This window comes from Myotis myotis, unplaced genomic scaffold, assembly GCF_014108235.1.
Source record: "Myotis myotis isolate mMyoMyo1 unplaced genomic scaffold, mMyoMyo1.p scaffold_m19_p_2, whole genome shotgun sequence".
NCBI lineage: Eukaryota > Metazoa > Chordata > Mammalia > Chiroptera > Vespertilionidae > Myotis > Myotis myotis.
Window position 1 is genome coordinate 143278166 of NW_023416324.1, and position 18018 is coordinate 143296183.

General features: G+C 38.7%; 1 protein-coding gene across 8 annotated transcripts in view; it reads right to left on the bottom strand.

Moving 5' to 3' along the window:
• CBLB (Cbl proto-oncogene B) overlaps positions 1 to 18018 on the bottom strand; it is a 251550-nt gene that overhangs the window by 32878 nt on the left and 200654 nt on the right. For all 8 annotated transcript variants that reach the window (XM_036350236.1, XM_036350235.1, XM_036350231.1 and 5 more), the window contains one exon: positions 14599 to 14693. In XM_036350236.1, the coding sequence (XP_036206129.1) occupies positions 14599 to 14693 (95 nt within the window). The remainder of the gene's footprint in view (positions 1 to 14598; positions 14694 to 18018) is intronic.

Below are 18018 nucleotides of genomic sequence, written 5' to 3' on the forward strand. Positions count from 1 at the left end.
GGTGAGGCCGGCCAGCAATTGCCCTGCAGAGGGAGGCCCAGGCCAGCCAAGCAATTGTACCCCATGCCTGTCACGAGGCGACTGGTGGTGGGGGAGTGGGGGAGGTGGTGCCGCCCGCACAGATGGCAAGCAGTGGCGGGCGGGGACGGGGCCAGCTATCAGCAGCCAGGGGAAGGAAAGCCCTCATAGGCCCTGATCGCTAGCCAGGCCTAGGGACCCTACTCATGCACTGCGGAGTCCAATTGGCTGGATCCGGGCTGATCGGCTCCCCCAACCTCCCACAGCTCCTTCCCCTGGATGGCCCTGCCCCCAGTCGGCACCTCCACTCCTGACCCTGACAGGAGGGAAGAGGGAGCCCAATTCCTTGAGGAATCAGCCATTGGTTAGCTTTCTGCTGGCACCCTGACAACCCCAAATCCTGTTCACCTGTACCCTGGACCCTGACAGGAGAGAGGAGGGAGCCCGATTCCTCGTGGTCCCTCCCCTGGGCTGGCATTGGCAACAGAATATGTCTGAAGATCAACTATTGGCACAACGTACCTCTGAAGCCTAAAGAAGCTGGCCTCGTTGACTGAATGTATCTGAAGACCAACTATTGGCAAAGGCCAGCCTGAGGGACCCCCCAAGTGCACGATTTTGTGCACCAGGCCTCTAGTTGGTTAATAAAATTATATAGGTTTCAGTTGAGCAATTGTTTATACCTCGGTTAGTCCACCCACTTTTTCAGAAAGAAAGAAAAGTAGAAACATCCATCTTCACTTTCTATACATGAACCCCCTGTGACATTGCCCTTGACACAAACATGTCTTTTCTACTGTGTATATTTAGTATATGCTTGCCCACTGACATTATATTTTTTTATATAATCACCTAGGTCTCTCTTCTATTTCTGTTTTGAATTGCAAAATACTTAAGAGCAGATCCTGAATCAACAAAGGTCTTCCATGGTTTGTATGTAGGGGAGTGCCCATAAGCTTTTAGAGGAAAATAATGAATGGTTATTAGAGAAATACATGACCAAGCTGTTAAGGGAAAGAGAAAAAACATTTTTAGGATCCTTTCATAATCTACAAAAGCATTTTAAATATAATATGTTATTTTTCTGGTTTTAAACATGTAAGATTCTTTTTTTAAAACTATATAAAGAAAAGTCATTTAAAAATATTTTATTAAAACTGAATCTTTAGAGCCTGCAATGGAAATTGGTCCATATTTTTTGTAACTATCCAAATTCTAACAGAGGAAATATCTAACTCAGAGAAATAATAGCCCAGAGAAGTGCTAACACTAACTATAGCTGAATTTGAAATGGCTACACATGTGCCACATGTGAGTCATTTCCCGATATATCAGAGTAAGGCTTATAATATATGTATTAATTTTGAGGGTTCCAAGGAAAGTCAGTATGGCATATTATTAGGTTTCATATGCTTAAATTATATGCATTTTCACTGACTTATTTTTAAATTGGAGAAACAAATTTCAAGTTACATTTTTAAATTAACTTCTTCAGGACCAGCATTACTTCTAATACTTTTAGGGTTTGCTTTAGCAATCAAAAAGATAAATGTTGAGGAAACTTGTACCTTTCTTGATACCCTAATTTTCCAATACATGTCAAACATTAAAGACTTCATGATGATATTTAAAGTGGCATTACTTACAATAGCAAAAAATAAAGAAAAATGACCCAAATGTTCCTCAGTGGAGATGTGCTTTACAATGGAATACTTACTCTGAGCAATAAAAGGAACAAACTATTGGTACACCTGACAACATGGCTAAATCTCAAATGCATTATGCTTTCCAAGAAAGAAACCAGATTCAAAAAGTTACATACTGTATGATTCTATTTATATGGCCTTCTGGATAAAGCAAAACTATATGGACACAAATCAGACTGGTAATTTCCATGGGTTTGCAGTGAGAGGAGAAATTCACACAAGACACAGAGGGATGTTTATTTATTGAATAATGAATTGTCCTAGATCTTCATTGTGGTGGTGATTACTTAACTATGAATTTGTTAAAACTCACAAAACTGTACATTAAACATTACGGTGAGTTTTACTGCAAATAAATTATGCTTTAATAACAACTGGAAATATTGTATTTTATAATAAAATTTTATTTTAACTCATTTAAAATATTGGCCATAAGCATCTTTTTACAAACAAATATGCTTAATATTCTTAGAGGCCTTCAAAACATTATTCATTCATTTGAGCCTATGGAGAAATGTTAACAGAAACATAAAAATGCTTGGATGTGGTGGAATACGTGAACATGTCCTTACTTAATATGAAAATAAAATCGCTTTCTAACCCTACACATTTTCTATCAACGGATCAATATGTTCATGGAGAAATGGAGAATATATGGTAGATTATGCCTCCGTGGGACAAAAAAGAGACAGTATAGGGAATATGATTTAGATTGCATCTTTAAACAGAATCCAGTGGCTCACATGTCCATCAAAGACTACTTAATTGTTTGTGATCATAAATTACAGGTAACAGATTGGTCAGACTACTGGGATAATGTTAATACCAGTTCCCATCATAGCTTTTAGATGGAGAAAATGAAAGATTAGTGGAATTAGTGGCATTTCCCCACCCAGATTATAGCCATCCTCCAAATGCCCGTATTATTTATTTTTATTTTTATTTTTTTAAAATATATTTTATTGATTTTTTACAGGGAGGAAGGAAGAGAGATAGTTAGAAACATCGATGAGAGAGAAACATCGATCAGCTGCCTCCTGCACATCTCCTACTGGGGATGTGCCCGCAACCCAGGTATATGCCCTTGACCGGAATCAAACCTGGGACCTTTCAGTCCGCAAGCCAACGCTCTATCCACTGAGCCAAACTGGTTTCGGCTATTTTGTACCCCTTTCACACACTACTGCTCTTTTAGGTGAGGCTAGTTAAAAATGATATACTAGCCGAAACCGGTTTGGCTCAGTGGATAGAGCGTTGGCCTGCGGACTGAAAGGTCCCAGGTTCGATTCCGTTCAAGGGTATGTACCTGGGTTGGGGGCACATCCCCAGTAGGAGATGTGCAGGAGGCAGCTGATCGATGTTTCTCTCTCATCGATGTTTCTGACTATCGCTCTCCCTTCCTCTCTGTAAAAAATCAGTAAAATATATTTTTTTAAAAAATGATATACTTGCAGCCCTTAATTCTTCTTATCCATGTGCCAACAAGTAGGTTCCAGCAATTCCCCAACAAAACACTAGAAAACTTATGTTAGGATAGTCCAGCTGCTTTGTAGGAGGTTAAAAAAAATTTAACCTTTTTTCTGCATAATACACTGATTTATAAATTACGTCTGAATTTCAAATACTGAATCATATCAATGGGTGCAAACCAAATGCACAAACATTTCTCATGATCCATCAATGAAAGAAAAATGTAGTAGGGAGCACAATGAACAAAGTGGAAAGAAGGACCTCACACCATCCCCTCTATACCATGCCAACTGTTACGTACAGGGGACTGCCAGCTTTGGTAATAGTGCACTTTTCTATCTAGCAAAGGCAAAATAATAAACAAAAATATGTCCCAGGGATTAGGGGAGGCCGGGGGAAGGTCAATGGAAAAAAAAAAAAAAAAAGGAGACATATGTACTACTATCTGTAATACTTTAAACAATAAAATAAAATTAAAAAAATAGTACATCAACTTAGCAAGTCTCAAAGGATTTTAAGGTAACAGAATGAAAGCTGGTACAAGGATTAATAAAAAACCAACAATGTTCACTCACTAGGGTTTTCACTAGGGTTAATAAAACAGAGTAATTCTTAATTATAGCTGTAACTTCCATTAAAAAAGTTTTCACCACATTATATTTAACTCGGGGATACTAATCCCCTCAACATCTCTAATTGAACATAAACTGGATTAATGTAAAACTGTAGTATACATTGCCTACATAATAACAGAAAATGTTTTCCTGCTCTTTTGACTTTAAGCATAAGAAAATGTAGACTGCTGTACACCATATACAAGATGAAAAATGTCCATCAGGCTCATTACCCTGAAGTTTTTAAAAATTACAATGTGATATTTGTTTTAATAGCTTCTGTAGCTTAGTACTTTTCTTCTTTTCTTTTTCTGTCATTTGCTCTCTAGTTAAAAAAGAAAGCAAAATAAAACAAAAACTTACAATGAATTTGCCCATCATTTCAGTCAAACTGGTCTAGCTTTACAGTTTTACACTTACCTATCTATGCACCACTATTTAAAGACAATCACACTCCCTGGCACGCACACATGCCCAGATGTGGACCTCTTAGATGACTCTTACTAGAATGTGGCAGTAGTTGAGGCTGCATTTACAAATCTACATCTCTAGTTTATTTTCCCCAGCAGTTTAGTATATAAAGGGAAATTATTATAATAACCAATAAAAGGTGATGTTTACTAAAATTTTGCTACACAGAAATGTTCTAAAAATGTTTTCTATGATATCAACATTTCAGGGGTAAAGAATATGTAGTTATCCTGAAGGTAATACTTTAAATATGTAAGTTCCTACATTGTTAAAAATCTCACTGAATTACATTCATATGTCTACAAATGTAACCAATCTACTAAATTTGGCGCAAGCCATGTAGAAAGGAATTTATCAGCTTTAGATAGTACCTACTGAAATTTCCCCCCTGCAAGGCGTTTACATGTCATAGGTGTTTGGTGATGTGCTAAACCACGGACCTTAACAAACCTGGGCTGGACATACTGTGCAGCAGAAGGCAATACTACTGCATTTTCTTTCCCCTTGGAAAAACTAAGATGACACTGCTCACTCATTCTTAGGGTCACCAGTGTTGGAGCCAACTTGATGACACATACTAATTGAAATATTTGCCTGAATATAATATTAAGTTTAAAGCTTGGATGGTGTGGCCCCTCAACATCTCTATCTGAATATGTGTGTTGTGTTAACAGGCATTTCAAACTCAACAGATCCATAACTAGTAATTTTACCACCTCTGCCCCTTCCCACACGTGCCCCGTCTTTGATCTCCCCCACTTTTGTAAATGGCACCAAACATTCACCAAGTTTTTTTTTTAAATTGTTTTACTGATTAAAGTATTACAAAGAGTATTACATGTGTCTCCTTTTTTTCCTGCCCTTAACAATCCCCCGGCCTCCCCTACCCCCCCCCCCCCCCCGTGTCTTATGTCCATTGTTTATGCTTATATGCGTGCATACAAGTTCTTCGGTTGATCTCTTACCACCACCCCCCCGCCCCCCGCCCCTCAACCCTCCCCGGCTTTTCCGCTGTAGTTTGACAGTCTGTTTGAGGCAGCTCTGCCTCTGTATCTATTTTTGTTCATAAGTTTATAATGGTCTTTATTATCCATGAGTGAGTGAGATCATGTGGTGTTTTTCCTTCATTGACTGGCTTATTTCACTTAGCATAATGCTCTCCAGTTCCATCCATGCCGTTGCAAATGGTAAGAGTTCCTTCTTTTTTAGAGCAGCATAGTATTCCATCGTGTATATGTACCACAGTTTTCTAATCCATTCATCTACTGATGGGCACTTAGGCTGTTTCCAGATCTTAGCTATGGTGAATTGTGCTGCTATGAACATAGGGGTACATATATCCTTTCTGATTGGTGTTTCTGGTTTCTTGGGATATATTCCTAGAAGTGCGATCACAGGGTCAAATGGGAGTTCCATTTTTAGTTTTTTGAGGAAACTCAATACTGTCTTCCATAGTGGCTGCACCAGTCTGCATTCCCACCAGCAGTGCACCAGTGTTCCTTTTTCTCCACATCCTCTCCAGCACTTGCCATTTGTTGATTTGTTGATGATAGCCATTCTGACAGGTGTGAGATGGTACCTCATTGTTGTTTTGATTTGCATCTCTCGGATGATTAGTGACTTTGAGCAAGTTTTCATATGTCTCTTGGCTTTCTGAATGTCCTCTTTTGAAAGGTGTCTATTTAGGTTCTTTGCCCATTTTTTGATTGGATTGTTTATCTTCCTTTTGTTAAGTTGTATGAGTTCCCTATAAATTTTGGAGATTAGGCCCTTATCAGATATAACATTGGCAAATATGTTTTCCCACACAGTGGGTTTTCTCGTTGTTTTGTTGATGGTTTCTTTTGCTGTGCAGAAGCTTTTTATTTTGATGTAGTCCCATTTGTTCATTTTCTCTTTAGTTTCCAATGCCCTAGGAGCTGTATCGGTGAAGAAATTGCTTTGGCATATGTCTGAAATTTTGTTGCCTTTGGATTCTTCTAGTATTTTTATGGTTTCCCGTCGTACATTTAAGTCCTTTATCCATTTTGAGTTTATTTTTGTGTATGGTGTAAGTTGGTGGTCTAGTTTCATTTTCTTGCATGTATCCGTCCAATTTTCCCAACACCATTTAATGAAGAGACTATCTTGACTCCATTGTATGTTCTTGCCTCCTTTGTCAAATATTAATTGAGCATATCGGTTCGGGCCGATTTCTGGGCTCTCTATTCTATTCCATTGATCTATACGTCTGTTCTTGTGCCAATACCAGGCAGTTTTGAGAACGGTGGCTTTGTAATACATCTTGATATCTGGTATTGAGATCCCACCTACTTTGTTCTTTCTCAGGATTGCTGCAGCTATTCGGGGTCTTTTTTTATTCCAGATGAATTTTGGGAGAGTTTTTTCTAGGCCTGTGAAATATGCCGTTGGTATTTTAATGGTAAGTGCGTTGAATTTATAGATTGCTTTGGGTAGTACGGACATTTTATTTTTTTTTATTTATTTTTTTTTACATTTATTTTTTTTTTAATTAAATCTTTATTGTTCAGATTATTACATTTGTTCCTCTTTTTTTCCCCCCCATAACTCCCCTCCTCCCAGTTCCCGCCCCATCCTCCGCCCTCACTCCCCACCCACTGTCCTCATCCATAGGTGCACAATTTTTGTCCAGTCTCTTCCCGAATCTCCCACACCCCTTTCCCCCCCAGGAATAGTCAGTCCACTCCCTTTCTATGTCCCTGATTCTATTATAATCACCAGTTCATTCTGTTCATCAGATGATTTATTCACTTGATTCTTAGATTCACTTGTTGATAGATGCATATTTGTTGTTCATAATTTGTATCTTTACCTTTTTCTTCCTCTTCCTCTTCTTAAAGGATACCTTTCAGCATTTCATATAATCCTGGTTTGGTGGTGATGAACTCCTTTAGCTTTTCCTTATCTGTGAAGCTCTTTATCTGACCTTCAATTCTGAATGATAGCTTTGCTGGATAAAGTAATCTTGGTTGTAGGTTCTTGGTATTCATCACTTTGAATATTTCTTGCCACTCCCTTCTGGCCTGCAAAGTTTCTGTTGAGAAATCAGCTGACAGTCGTATGGGTATTTCCTTGTAGGTAACTGAGTTTCTTTCTCTTGCTGTTTTTAAGATTCTCTCTTTATCTTTTGCTCTTGGCATTTTAATTATGATGTGTCTTGGTGTGGTCCTCTTTGGATTCCTTTTGTTTGGGGTTCTCCGCGCTTCTTGGACCTGTAAGTCCATTTCTTGCACCAGGTGGGGGAAGTTTTCTGTCATTATTTCTTCAAATAGGTTTTCAATATCTTGCTCTCTCTCATCTTCTGGCACCCCTATAATTTTGATGTTGGTACGCTTGAAGCTGTCCCAGAGGCTCCTTACACTATCCTCGCATTTTTGGATTCTTTTTTCATTTTGCTTTTCCGGTTGGGTGTTTTTTGCTTCCTCGCATTTCAAATCATTGACTTGATTCTTGCGCTCCTCTGGTCTGCTGTCGGGAGTCTGTATAATATTCGTTATTTCAGTCCGTGTATGCTTAATTTCTAGTTGGTTCCCCAATATAAGATTGAGGGTCTCATTAGTTTTCTTGTAGATCTCATTAAGTTTATCGGCGGCTTCTAAACAGTTCTTGAGAGACCTTAAAAGTGTGGTTCTGAACTCTATATCTTCCATTGACAATTTTGTCCTGTTTCTTTGTCTCCGCATTTTGTTATGCTTCCTTGGTGCACCCCCTAGTGGTCTTTGTTCGCAGTCTTATAGTTAAATCTTGATTGTTGTAGCTAATTCGAGGGAGGGTTTGACCTCCAGGCCAAGTGGCTATGAGAATCAGCTGTGTCTGCAGTGAGAGAACTTCTGTCCTCTAGGGAGGTGCTAATCTAGCCTTTGCCTGAGGCTATCCGGCAAATGCCTCTGTGCAGGGCTTGGGCGGGGCGGGTCGCACAGGATCAACAGGGTGGGCTGGAGAGAGCAGTTATGGCGGCCCTCAGTCCTGTCCCCAGGGGCTCTGCCTCTCTGAGTCCCAGCACCCGCTGCAAACCTCAGAGAGAAAGCTGCACTCGCTCTGACCGAAGCCAGACAGTCCCGTTTCTCCCGTTTGAGTCTGGGTCCCTAAAGACTCGCCCGGGTCTGGAGCTCAGAGTCTGCAACTCCCTCCCGATTGAAAACGCCCACCGCGCCCTCCGCCGCCAGCCCGCTTGCACACTCCGCACCTCAGAATTTGACTTCAGCACTGCGCCTCCTCTGAGTGTCCGTATGCGTTTCTCTTTCCTCCTAGTTGTAGGACTTCCACTCAGCCGGCGTTCCTGTGGTTCTGGGTGCTGTCCCTTCTGTTTTTTGGTTTCACTTTTGAAGTAGTTGTTCAAAGCAGCAAACTCCGGCGTTAACCTTTGCCGCCATCTTAGTATGGACATTTTAATGATGTTGAGTCTACCAATCCAAGAACACGGTATGTTCTTCCATCTGTTTATGTCTTCCTCTATCTCTTTTTTCAATGTCCTGTAGTTTTCTGAGTAGAGGTCTTTTACCTCCTTAGTTAGTTTATTCCTAGGTAGCTTAATTTTTTTGGTGTGATGGTAAATGGGATTGTTTTTTTAGTCTCTCTTTCTGTAAGTTCACTATTGATGTATAGAAATGCCATAGATTTCTTGGCGTTAATTTTGTATCCTGCTACATTGCCAAATTCATTTATTAAGTCTAATAGTTTTTTGATGGAGTCTTTAGGGTTTTTTATGTATAATATCATGCCATCTGCAAATAAGGGCAGTTTTACTTCTTCTTTTCCAATTTGGATGTCTTTTATTTCTTCTTCTTGTCTAATTGCAATGGCTAATACTTCTAGTACTATATTGAACAGGAGTAGTGAAAGTGGGCATCCCTGTCTTGTTCCTGTTCTTAGGAGAAATGGAAGTTGTTTTTTTTTTTTTTTTTAACCTATGTAAGTGTCATCCCTGACTATCATACCTCAGAGACATCCAATTTATTAACAGGCATTACTGGATCCAAATGCAACCCAAAGCTGACCATGTAACTTCACTAGTATCATGTCAATCAAAGCCCTGGCCAACTCTCACTGGTCTACCCATCAGATGACTGCAAGTCTCCACTGGTCTCCCTGCTCCCACTTTTGCTCTCCTAAATACTCTTCTCCACAGAGCAGCCAGTGAAACTCTGAAAACGCAAACCAGGATCAGGGCATAATGCTAATTAAAACCTTCCAATGGCTCCTAAAACTAACCAAATCAAAGTTCTTAGCATGGCATTAAACGCAGCAGAGGAGTTAACTTCTGCATACATTGTTCAACTCCAGCCGCATTGCCCGTCTGACTCACTGACCTTACTGTTTTGAATTTGAGTTCTGTTCCTGCATGTCACCCAGACAACCTAGTGGCTCTTTCTTTTCTTTGCAGGTTTCTGTTAAAATATTACCTTTCTCAATAAGCTCATTTAAAGCTCTCTATCACTATTTACCCCTTCACTCTCCCTCCTAGCTTTTACCACTGCCTGACAGTATACCACAGTTACCGGTTTCCTTTCTGTTCCCCCTAACTAGAGCATCGATTCCAAAGAGGATGGGGCTCTATCTTGTTCACACTATATATCCAGTCAGAACATGCAACTGAATGAAAAGAGAATAGTTAGGCCAAATCTGATTCTCTATTCACTGAACCTAAAACATTAGCAACTTTATATGTTTAGAAAAGTATATGACAATAATCAACACCACCACCTCCAACAACAAAAGAGCCTTTGTACAAAAATATAAACCAAGTAATATTGGTTCATGTGTATTTGAAATCTTAATAGGTCAAAAAGTACACAAGATCCATCTCTAAAAGACCAGACACATAAAAATATTCTTTAAAAAAACAAACAAAAACATTCCTCAGCATTCCAGAACATTCTCTTACCTGGAAACAATTATTCCATTATTACTTGCAATATTATTTTGTTTATTTCCAACATCTTATCTTGTTTTAAATAAAATAAATATTTTAACTGTTTCAGGTTATATTTAGTTTAATTCTGAAAAAATCAAATTCTTTTAAGATTAAATATAATTTAGTAAAAATTTACACTACAAAGTAAACATAATCCACATAGGATTTTTTTATTCTTCCCCCACCCCAAAATAATAAGTACCCATATCTCAAGGTTATATTTGAAACTTTATATTTGCAGCTAAATATCAATGTTAATTAAATAGAAACCATTTAGAAAACCATTTAAAAAAAATAAGTAAATCTATACACAATAGTACAGTTTTGGCTTTTATGACAATATTTTTAAAAGAGAAATTATAGCTTCATTACCTCAAATGGTAATACACAATAAGTCGCATAATTGCAAACACACATTTTACAAGAAAGTAAACATCATCACAGAGTAGCCTCTTTTATCAAGTAAGTGGGAATCAGAATAGTGTTATATACTTTAACAATTACACCTCAGTAAACATTTACAAGAACATGGTATAGATTTAAAGGTAAATGCTAGCTTTGACATTACTGAATTCAACACTGGGGCTTTTAACAGTTGTGAGACTGCAGAAGTCTATGTTAGGTAGTAATGTGTAATTTTGCTTTGGCCTGATTTTTGAAACATGCACTAAGAGTCCAATATGCAAATAGGTACTTGAACATCCATCCAACTTCCCTATTTCAGTGAGTTAAATTTTGCCCTCTGTTCTATGGTTATAGAACTCATTATACTCTGGTTATAAACTCAAATGAGGGCATAGTTGACAAAATATCAAAAAAACTTAAAAAAGCAGGGCAGTATCCAACTCAGACTGGCTTTAGCAACGGGACACAACTAACCAACTATAAATAAATATTTGATATATAATTAACACCACAGATAAGCACCCCTTAAAATACTTCATAGAACCTAAAAAGTTGAAGCTCAGAAGGATTTTGGAGATCATGTAAGTAAATGGATCCCTTCTTTCAGAAAAGGGAGAAAGCGAGGCCCAGAGAAGTGCCCTTATTCAGATACAGACAAATACTTAACATTGGAGTCAGGACCAGATCTGATTTTATTTTATTTTTTATTATTTTTTATAATATATATTTTATTGATTTTTTACAGAGAGGAAGGGAGAGGGATAGAGAGTTAGAAACATCGATGAGAGAGAAACATCAATCAGCTGCCTCCTGCACACTCCCCGCTGAGGATGTGCCCGCAACAAGGTACCTGCTCTTGACCAGAATCGAACATGGGGCCCTTGAGTCCATAGGCCGACACCCTATCCACTGAGCCAAACTGGTCAGGGCGATCTGATTTTATTTTAATGTTCACTTTGGAATTATATGCTGGTTTCATAATAAATACAGTGCATAAAGGATTAAGAAAAACACTTATTTAAATATTAAGTGACAAAGGAGGAGATGAAATTATCTCTACAATATAATCTAAATCATGTAAAAAAAGTCTTAAAGAAAAAATGTCAAAATATTAAAACTGAGCATTGATATCTGGAGTATGTATATACCTGTATTTATGCATTTAATTTTTTCTTTCTTTTATATACTTCCCATCTTTTCTACAATGAACAACTGCTAGCTAGTAGTAAGAATAAAAAATTGACTTGAGAGATAAATGTGCCATTAAAAGCCAACAGATATATTCTTAACTATGGTTAATTTGTAGCATGCAAAATACAAAGCTAATTTGTAGTTAAGCATGCATTGCTAAAATATTTCGCTGGTTAAGTAAAGCAACTGCACTGTTTCTGAGGGAAATATCAAGAGTAAAGAGGGAGAAAGTGTATCCACATACACATACAAATGAAAGTATTACAAAAATGTCAGTAAATACATTTTACTATAAAGTTATTCTTCTTACTCTATTTATAAAGAAACTAGAGGCCCAGTCACGAAATTTGTGCATGGGTAGAGTCCCTAGCAGCTGCCGGCTGGGGCCTTCCTTCGTTCCACACCGCCCCGTGGTGGTCAGCGCACATCATAGCGAGCAATCAAACTCCTGGTCGGCTGAACTCCCGAGGGGACACTTTGCTTATTAGGTTTTTATATATAGATGGAGACTTACTATTAAATACTAATGAAGCAAACTGCAACCTCTGCCTCTTATCCCACTTGCCAATATAAATTTAATAACTAGAATGTGAAAATTTAATCTTTAGCAAGTTTCACTTACCTGATTTTCTGGTGTTCTCTGAATTCTCAAAGGTAACTGAATTTAGATGTTACAGTACATATACATTTATCCAGAGTTCACCTGAGGCTGGAGTATCATATGCTCCTACTGATTTAGAGCCTACTACACAGAATATGTGTACATGCTTCCAACTTCTATGTCTGCTACATATCTGTCAGTTCCAGGAAAAGTGACCACTGGAAAACGGCCCATTAGCTTAGTTTTCCACTGTCCCCTGAATAATGTCACATTTCATACTCTGGCTTTTTCTCATTCACTCCCCCTTTCTCAATTGTGCCTACCCTCCATGATTCAGGAAATTTCCATCCTTTCTATAAAGCATCCTTCACTTACAAAATCTATAATAGCCTCTCCTCAAGCTTATATAAAAACTAAAAAGTTCAAATTCATACAATTTAGTGCATAATGCTCTCTAGTGATTTCATGTATGTAAATTTCATATTAAAGTAGATTGTAAATGTTCTGTGAGCTCATATCTAGTGTATCCTTCTTCTGCATTCATATGCACAGTGGGAGTTCAGTGAACAGCAGAAAAAGAAAGATGCGCTAAAAAGTTTCAATTAGAAATGAGAATCTTAGCAGATAATGAAGTCAATCAACCAAGCAACCAGGTATTCTTGGTACCCACTTGGTAGAGAGTGAAAACAGTCAGGTGTTATGGGAGAATCAGAGAATACAAGAATATGTTTTTGATGTGAGAACCTTATAATCTTTTTAATGTAAAAGGCACTTTAAAATTACAAAACAGAAGAGTAGAGTATATAATTAAATGTTTAGAAAATAAACTGTGGGACGGGGAATGAGAATCAGTTTTACTACTAGCATTATGCCTGAAGAAGTCACAAAACGTTTCATAAAGAAATAGAGCTTGAGATGTAGACTTTTAGAATAAAAATTCTGAAAAAAAGTGGTGCATAATAGGAATACAATGAAAAACTCACAGAGCCAGAAAAAAATCAAAACAAGATTAGAGGCAAGAATTAGGAATTATTGAACAGTATTGTAGTTGGGTAAAATTCTGTAGGTCTAACTGCAGAAGAGTATAGGACAATTTAGGAGGAAAGAACAATGTTGTGTTGTTGTTGTTTTTTTTTTTGGGGGGGGGGGGTTGTTGTTTTTTTAATCTTCACATGAGGATATCTTCCCACTGAGTTTTAGAGAGAGTGGAAAAGACAGGGACAGACACAGAGAAATATCGATGTGAGAGAAACATATCGACTGGTTGCCAGGTCTCAGGCCGGTGAGGAGCCTGCAACTAAGGTATGTGCCCTTGTCCAGAATTGAACATGGAACCCTTCTCCCTGCAGGCTGACACTCTATCCACTGAGCCAAACCGACTATGGCAACAATGTTGTGTTTTCAATAGGAAAGTGATCTTGGGAAAGCGTAATTTAAATGAAATTGGCTGGGAGAACAAAATATATTGGAGGAAAAGTAGGCAGCCTGATTAATATGAAGAGTAGGAAATGGGAATCAGAAGACTTGGTTTTATCCTAGTTTGATTTTGGTAAATGTATATAACTGTCCATTGTGCCTCTGGTGTTCCCATTTTTCTAATGAGACCCTGGGTAAACCTATTTTTCTAGTTTTAAAATTCTATTAATATTAATTCTGAGCTCATATCATATGAGGTATAAGGTATAAGATTTGTCCAGCTATGAGCTGAAGATAGTGCAATGGGGAAGATCTGCTGAATATGACAAACTACAAAACAATAACCAACAGGGTTTAATGGATGAATGGTTCTGGGAAATGAGAAATTTGGAAGAACCAAAGATGATTTATGATGTCAAACTGCATAGCTGGGGGAAATGTGGTATCTCAGAGGAAGAGAGCATACTGGAAGGGAGAGCTTGCTGTGCTATGTGCTCCTCCACCTTCTTTTGGCTGCAGGGAAGACAGCTTTCTCTCCCTGCTACTCTATGTGGAATCTCAGTGCTTAGGTTAGGTCTCCAAGATGCTGGGGTCACCAGCACAGAACCAGGAAGGCCCTAGATTTCTGGCATTTCAGTTTATGAGTACAGCTGGATCATTTCATTGATACATTTGTATTCACCCCATACTTTCTGTACTGAGAACATCAAAACCACTATTTACGATATCTTTATGCATGGGAAAATGATCTCCATATTTAATACAACTCACTTGATGCTAGGGAGGAGGGTAGTAGCTGGAGGAGGAGGAGAAAGCCGAGGAGGAACATCATACTCTTCACTTCCTAGATGACCATTGGAAAAGACCTGAAAGGAAATCAAAGGGTTAGTTTAGAATTTAATTTCTGGGGGATCTTAAAATAATAGCACCTTTAGAAAAACTTTGAAAAGAATATATACCTTCAGTTTATTTAATCAAGTTAAATATAATGCAATTTACGTAAGAGTTAATAGCACCATAGTGATAATTCACACCATCCAAAGTAACACCAAGTTAAATTAAATAAATCCAATACAGCCGAGTCTTAAACATAGTAATAAGGAATACTGTAATTTCTATAAATCAGATACAGAGAGCTAGGTAAATAAAAAGTAAAATTCCCCAAGCATGATCAGGTTTGATTGAAAAATTAGATTCTCTGTAAAGATTCAGTACAGAGAAAAGTAGCACTGGTGCAATTCTTATTTCAGTTCCTCCCAAGTGCTCGAAGTTGTATTTCTCAGGGGCTAACAGGGGTTAAGCTTCTTAATAACACAGTACATGAATATAACCAGAAATGCCTCTGCTCTTTCAAACTTCAGCACGACTGGTAACTGGAAACCTGTTCTGGCTTTCAAAGTGCAGGCACTTTTATACATAGATTTCCTTGTGTAAATGACACAAACCGAAATTGTTACCTTGCTCATAAGGTACCACAGAGAGTCACTGTTTTCCAGGGTGCTCAGTTATAGTAAAGAAACTGTCTGAACAACTGCTCTGTACTAATCTAACAACCTGAAATTAAAGCAACTAAAACAGAGAGAGCATAACTTTGAAAAAACATACTCACGAGAAAAGTTTAAACATGTTTTAAGACCTTTAAGCAACCTTTAGGATTTTATCATTGGCCTATTTCCCCTACTCTTGATAGTGAATACTTAAGAGGTATAGTTGGATGTTGATGCAAAAAGGATGTAATATACCCTGAATAGTCCTAGGTAACACAATTAATGACCTGCCAATTACTTTTTTGTCCCCCTCATATGTCTAAAGTGGTGTTGAAGATTTAGAATGCAAAATTGAAAAGGCCCTACATATCCTTCTCTATCAACCTTAAAATAAGTAAAGCAACAGGTTTAAGGAATACATTTGAAATATGTCATTGTTTACATTTCAAAGCTACACAATCTAAATTTTAGAGCATTAAAGTTTCACTCTAAAACCTAGGCCCTATACTATAGTAACATTTCTTTTTTTCTTTTTTTCATACCTCCCCTCTTTAGATTCAATATGCTATAGTTAAGCTATGACAAAATGTACCTTTAAATGAAATTATGCTATCATAGATGTATGACTATAGACCAAATATCAGAACAAGGCATTTAAGAAAAATTTACTAGAGATAAAAAATTATTAACTACATATTAATCATTGCAAAGTTCAATAAAAACCATTAACTTAAAAAATGCCTTGTAGGAATGAAGGAAGATGGTGGCCAGCTGCATAGCAGTGAGGAAGAGAATGTGAGGGAGCAAAAGAGGAGTGTGTGGAGGTGTATGGTGTGTGTGTGTGTGTGTGTGTGTGTGTGTGTGTGTGTGTGTGTGTGTGTGAGGGATAGTTAGATCCTGCAGCAAATTCAGGGGCTGGTGGACAGGGCTCTCCTAGACGGGGAGACCTGCTACTGGTGCAATCACTCCCAGGGCAGCTGGCTCCGACACAGTAACCACACCATCTTGAAGGGGGAAGCTGCTGTGACTAGGAACCCATCCTCACCACCCCCCAGAATGGCCCTAGATACCATTCTAGGCCCTACTGCCACTCTGACCTAAGACCTGCTACCTCAGATGCAGACCCATGGACACCGGGACCCCAGCCTCCCTAGCCGCAGGATCCTGTGAGTTTCGCAGTGCGCTCCCCTCCTGCCAGCCCACCACTTTGGCCCCGGGCCCCGTGACTGCATGACATGCCTGCCAATCCCGCCATTTCAACAGCAGGCTCAGCATGTGCAAGCAACTGGGCCCGCAAGTGAGTCTGGGACTGCGCAACCCACCCCCAAGTCCACCGATTCAACCCCAGGGCCCTCCAGGAAGTCTTGGTGAGTGCGACCCTCCTGACAAGCCGACCGCTGTAGCCACAGGCCCCAGGTGACTCAGAGCCTGGATCCTTCAGTGAGAGCAAAAGTGGGGAGACAAAGAACCCCTGAAAGAAAGAAAAGGAGTCAAACCCCCCCCCCCAAAAAAAAGGTACTAAATGAAAGAGAGCAGGGGTGGGCAAACTTTTTGACTCGAGGGCCACAATGGGTTCTTAAACTGGACCGGAGGGCTGGAACAAAAGCATGGATGGAGTGTTTGTGTGAACTAATATAAATTCAAAGTAAACATCATTATATAAAAGGGTATAGTCTTTTTTTTTTTTTTTAGTTTTATTCATTTCAAACGGGCCGGATCCGGCCCACGGGCCGTAGTTTGCCCACGGCTGAAATAGCGGCATGCAATACGTTAGAAAAAATAATATAGAGTACGGGTCATACAGTTTCTAAACTGGATAGATGAGAAAATCAACAACTTATTTAAGAATCAAGAGGAAATAAAAATTTGGCTACAATAAACAACACAATGGAAGGTTTCAACAGAAGACTAGAAGAAGTTGAGGACTGAATTAGCAAATTAGAAGCCAGTGCTGAAAAAACTACCAATCTAAACAGCATTTGGAGAAAAAATTAAAAAGCAGGAGGAGAGCCTAAGGGAGGCTTTGGGACAATATGAAATGAAGTAACATACTTATATTAGAGGTAACAGAACGACAAGAAGAGGAGCAAGTATTAAACAACCTATTTGAAGAAATGACAGAAAACTTCCCTGATTTAGGGGAGAAAAAGTCACACAAGCAGAGAGTCCCAAAAAAGAAGAACCCAAGACATGTGATTTGTAATCACGATGGCAAATGTTCAGGACAAAGAGAGAATCTTAAAGGCAGCAAGAGAGAGACAGAGATCTCCCATTAGATTATCAAATGATTTCTTAACAGAAACACATCAGGCCAGAAGGGGATGGAATGAAGTATACAGAGTGATGCAAAGTAAGGAACTAAATCCAAAAATACTCTATCCAGCATGGCTATCATTCAAAATTGAAGGGGAAATCAGGAGTTTTGCAGAAAAAAAAGGCTAAGGGAGTTTATCACTATCAAGCCAGCAATGCAAAAAATGCCAAAGGGACTGTTGTAAAAAGAAGAAAACGGGGGGGGGGTGGGGGGGGGTGGGGGGGGTGGGGGGGGGGAGAAGGAACACAGGCACAAAAAATAAAAATGGCTACAAACAAGTACCTATCAATACTAACTTTAAATGTAAATAGTCTAAATGCCCCGATTAAAAGACATCAAGTGGCTGAATGGATAAAAAGCATGATCCATATATATGCTGTCTACAAGAGA